We start from the raw sequence: 4,742 nt of genomic DNA, 5'->3' as shown, positions 1-4,742 counted from the left end.
ATTATGATACAACATTATAAACCAACGAATATATAAACAAAACGCATTGATTTATGAAGAAAAAAGCATTTTCCCGTTAAAATGGTCAAGGTAAACTTTGTTATCCCCGAAGGTCAATTCGTTTTGCAGCAGGCAGAATGAGGACGGGGACAAGGACAGTCAAATTTACACAACACACAATAAAACAAAACACACTAACGGGAGTTACATTATGCTGTTTATGGGGCCAACGGTAGCAGGGACGGACGAGGACTCGTGTCGCATCGTCCTCCACCTCAGCAACAAGTATCTGCGACTGCAGTCGGCAGGAGCTGCGATGTTTGGACAGAGGACTACAATCAGCAGGAGCTGTGAGGTTCAGACAGAGGACTACAATCAGCAGGAGCTGTGAGGTTCAGACGGAGGACTACAATCAGCAGGAGCTGTGAGGTTCAGACGGAGGGCTACAATCAGCAGGAGCTGTGAGGTTCAGACGGAGGGTGACTACAGTCGGCAGGATGAACTGAGCTGTCTTCGAGGCTCTGGCTCGTTCAGACTTCTTCACAGTGTGTCCCAGTCTGTTCCTGTTTTTTAGGCTTAAAGACTCAAACCAGCAGATAAAGAAGCTTAAAACAGACTGAAGAATGAAACATTTCATGAAAGCGGTAAAAACACTGAAACAGACGCCGTCATCAGTGTCTTTGTCAGATATTTGTTCTGCACTGTGAAAACAGCAAAGGTCATATGATCTGAAAATCAGTAACTTTATACAATAAACACATAAAGATAAACATGACTAAATATTGTTTCTGTGTTGAGAGGATTTCCTCTGCAGAGATGAACTGAGTTGCCTTTTTAAGGTCATATTCTGACCTCTGACCTCTCCTGTCTTCAGGTGTTTTTTTTTGTCAGCTGGATGAATTCAGCCTGTCAGCCTGTGCAGAGTAAAAATACATTTATAATGAAGCTTTCAGTAATGTGCCTTCCTCCCATATTTTGGAAGAAATCAAGGTAATGAGCAACTCAAAAAAACAGCAAGAAATTAGTAAAAGTAGCCTCAGAAATTACCTGAAAATTAGCAACAAATGAAAAAAAGAAGAAGCAAAAACACACAAGGAAATGACCTGAAAAAGTACTGTGGCATAATTTTAATATGTGATCATGATAATATTAAGTATAGTTTTCTAGATTTTTTCCCGGGTATTTTTAATTATGTGTTTATCTTTATATATATCTACGAAATCCTACAGTGTTTGGGATATTTGTGTACATTTCGTGTTTTTGAGGGGAGAAATCAAAGCGGTTTGCTTTGGCTTCAAATGTGAAAATACTTGTGAAACGAGTCTTATTGCAGATTTCAAAGGCTTGAATAAAATAAAAATAAAAAAATGAATCTTTGCTGCAGTTTGATTGGCTCCTGTGATTACGTGATTTCAGTGAAAGTGAAAGTAAAACCAACAGACTGCTGCTGCTCCGGTGAGTACGCGAACATTTCAGCCCAGTAATCAAACAGAAATCAGGAAAGGGTTAAAGATCCGCGTGCTCTGACGGACTCAGGTGTATCCTGTATATACCCGATATCTACTTATAATAGATCCATGGTACATACGGCCTGTGATCTGCACATGATGTTTAACAACCTTTGAGTCTTCCTACAAAAACCGGGCAAGATAACAATGAGCAACCGAGCAAGTACCCAAAAATCAGCAAGACGTTATTAAAAAGTACAAAAAGATTACCTTAAAATCCGATTTTTGAAAAAGTTAAATACAGAACGAAACAAGACAACAGGGAATTGTCCTGGAAAAAAGGTGTTAAAAAATGATGATATTGTAACATCATTTTAAATATGTATTAATTTTCTCATTTTCATAGATGAGCTGTTGGCCTGGAAACTGACATGCAAACCCACTTTTCAATGGATTTTTAAATGGATTTGGTGCTTTTACTTTTAATACTTTAGCTTGAGCCAGCCCTGACTATAAGGAAAGTTCCCCGGCTGACTAGACCTATACCAGTCTCACTAGGGGCTGGTCCAAAAATAAGCCTGAGCCGGTCCTAACTGTGAGCTTTATCAAAAATAAGTGAGAGCACCTGTGTGGGTTTCCTCTGAGGATCTGTGTCTGTTCCTGTCTCCACAGAGTCCTCCTGATTAGCTGATCACAGACACTCAAACTGTCAACAACAACAACAACAACAACAACAACAGACTGTGAGCACGTTCAGTCTGCAGGAAGCTGCTGATCATGGCCTCAAGAAAAAGACGACATAGCATGTCCTCGCCTGCTTCTTTTTCTGAATTAATTAACAAACTCGATGACGGCGCAGCTTCATTCATCCACAAGTTTACCAGCAGCAAACAAGATATGCTCTCGATCGTGAGAGAGTTTGAGAAGGTCGCCGATGATGTGAGAAGGATGCAGCGGGAGACAGACACAGCCCGAACAGTCGGAGCTGTAGTCGCGGTCGGCTCCCTGGTTGCTGCTCCGTTCACAGGAGGGCTGAGCCTGCTCGCTGCAGAAGGAGGAGCTGCTGTTGTTGTTGGTGCCAATATCGTAAAAATGATAAAAGAGAAAGGGACTGTAGAAAAAGTAGAGAGGCTCGGGAAACGCTTCATGGAACTCGTTGAGCCGCTGAAGAGCAAAGTGACCGAAATAAGCGAGATGTGTGAAGAGCTGGAGGAACGATCGATTGGAAGTCAGGCCAAACGGGTGAAGTTAGACGTGGAGGAGTTTGGGTGGATTCTGGATCGAGTGTCCGAGCTGGCAAGAAGAACCAAAGAGGTCCGGACTGTCTTCATATTAGTGTGCAGTTTTATGGCGAACATGTGGGGGTTAATTTTGAGAATCATCAGAGTGACAACGAGCACTGAAGACGATGAGAAGTTAATCGAGTCCATCCTCAAAGCAGCTGATCAGTGTCAGAAGGTCGTCACGGAGTGTGATCGGCTGAAGACGAAACTCGAAGTGTTTAGAGAACGTTAAAGATACGAACTGCAGTTTGAGGAAAAGCATCGTTCAGTCATGTCAGCATTTATCACCAGATCTGCAGTCTCATTTTAAATTTAGCTTTTCATCACAGATTTATGTAAATTGTTGATAAATGTAAATTATTGATATTTAGTAAATGTGTATAAAACTGAACGTGGAGCTGACTGTGTTTCCACTGAGTGATGTCATGTGACTTCTTGTCTGGTGACACATCCAGTAACCATGGCGACATGTTAAAAACATCAGCAGCTTAATTTCTATTGCTTCACTCTGGTGTTGTTAAATTAACATGGGTCCAAAATGAAGAGGAGAAGAGGAGCACAAAACTAACTGAGGCTCGTGAGCTTATGGACCAAGACGAAGAGTGGTTTAAAGAGCTGTAATCAAACGGATTTAATAAAGTCAAAGCTCTGATTCTCTGGATGGCGCTGCCGTGCTTTTCAACATTTGATGTTTTCCGTCTGTCCGTCTTATTCTTATCTCATAAAAACCTTTAAGGGATTTTCCTCAAATTTGGCATAAAGGTCCATTTGAAAAAGTGTGAGGCATGTGCCATTTTCTCTGCACTGAGGAGAGATTTATGTTTGTTATCTTGACTTTCGGGGAGGGGCGTACGACTTTAAACGTCTGTCACGTTTTCTTTAAAAATTACAAAAATGACAAAAATGACAAAAATTTGTTACAGCCAGAAAATGCAAAAAGAAAACATTATCGTAGGATTGTAAATGTTTGCCGGTCCTTGAGCACATTATGTGGGACTATCGCTTCTGTGAGAAGGAAAAACAAGATAAATCTGAACTTTAAAAAAAGATATTTTATCAAAAACAACTTTATTCTCAGTCTCATTTACAATTTTGGCATTTCTTTTCTTCAATCCTTTTGGGCAGTTTATTCCTTAAAAATGTTTTGGTGATTTTTTGTGTTGATATGGGTTTTTGTGTGTGTGTGTGTGTGTGTGTGTGGCCTCTTCTTTGGAAAATGTTGTGCTTTTTTTTTCTTTACATAATTTGGTGTTTAATTGTCTTTTTAAAAATAGTGTTTTTTTTTCTTGTTGTCTTTTTGTCGGTTTTTAACATCTAACAGCTCATTGATGATGGAGGCAGATTCATGACTTTTCCATGAGTCCGTCCCCCTGCTGATAACTACAGAACAGTCCCTAAATCGACCCACAGTGAGAGTGTGGTTTGACTCCAGCAGGTGGCGCTAATGAAACATTTCGGCTGCCGTGTAAAACCAAAGGAGAAGAAGAAACCGATGCAGGAAGTGACGTCATCTGTAAACAGCAGCAGTTTTGGGGAAAAGCTTCAGTAAAGTTTCCTCAGATGTGCACGAGCTGCAGACTTCTTCATGAGTGTGCACGTGAGTTGCGCTGTAAATACACTTTGAGACGCAGACACCAGACTCCGTTTGCATTTCCTCTGAAGTTAAGTCCGCGCTGCGCGTGACACAGCGTCTAGCTAGAGACAAATTAACCCTTAAAAAGTGTGCGCGCGTGCGTGTCGATCAGCCGAGTCAACGCCGAATTAAAGTCACGGTGACGATGAATTATGTTTTACATGTTTAATCTGAATAATACCTGTTAAAGGAGGAAAAGTTTAAATTTAAAGACTTTCATGTGGAGATTCGCTGCAGCTGATCCTGGCTGACCCAGAGGACACGAAGTCCGTCCCTCGTGAGAGACACGAGGAGGCGTCAAAATATCCGACTATAATACACTGCTCAAAAAAATAAAGGGAACACTAAAATAACACATCCTAGATCTGAATGAATGAA

General features: G+C 41.0%; 1 protein-coding gene across 1 annotated transcript; it reads left to right on the top strand.

Annotated features, from left to right (window-relative positions):
- Positions 1 to 1,430: 1,430 nt before the first annotated feature.
- On the top strand, positions 1,431 to 3,061 carry LOC121960290. Its single transcript, XM_042509949.1, has 2 exons — positions 1,431 to 1,455; positions 2,121 to 3,061. The coding sequence occupies exon 2, from the start codon at positions 2,226 to 2,228 to the stop codon at positions 2,961 to 2,963; it is 738 nt and encodes a 245-aa protein (XP_042365883.1). The 5' UTR covers positions 1,431 to 1,455; positions 2,121 to 2,225; the 3' UTR covers positions 2,964 to 3,061.
- The last annotated feature ends 1,681 nt before the right edge of the window (positions 3,062 to 4,742 follow it).

This window comes from Plectropomus leopardus, chromosome 20, assembly GCF_008729295.1.
Source record: "Plectropomus leopardus isolate mb chromosome 20, YSFRI_Pleo_2.0, whole genome shotgun sequence".
Classification (NCBI taxonomy): Eukaryota; Metazoa; Chordata; class Actinopteri; order Perciformes; family Serranidae; genus Plectropomus; species Plectropomus leopardus.
This window is presented reverse-complemented; position numbering and strand designations above follow the sequence as displayed.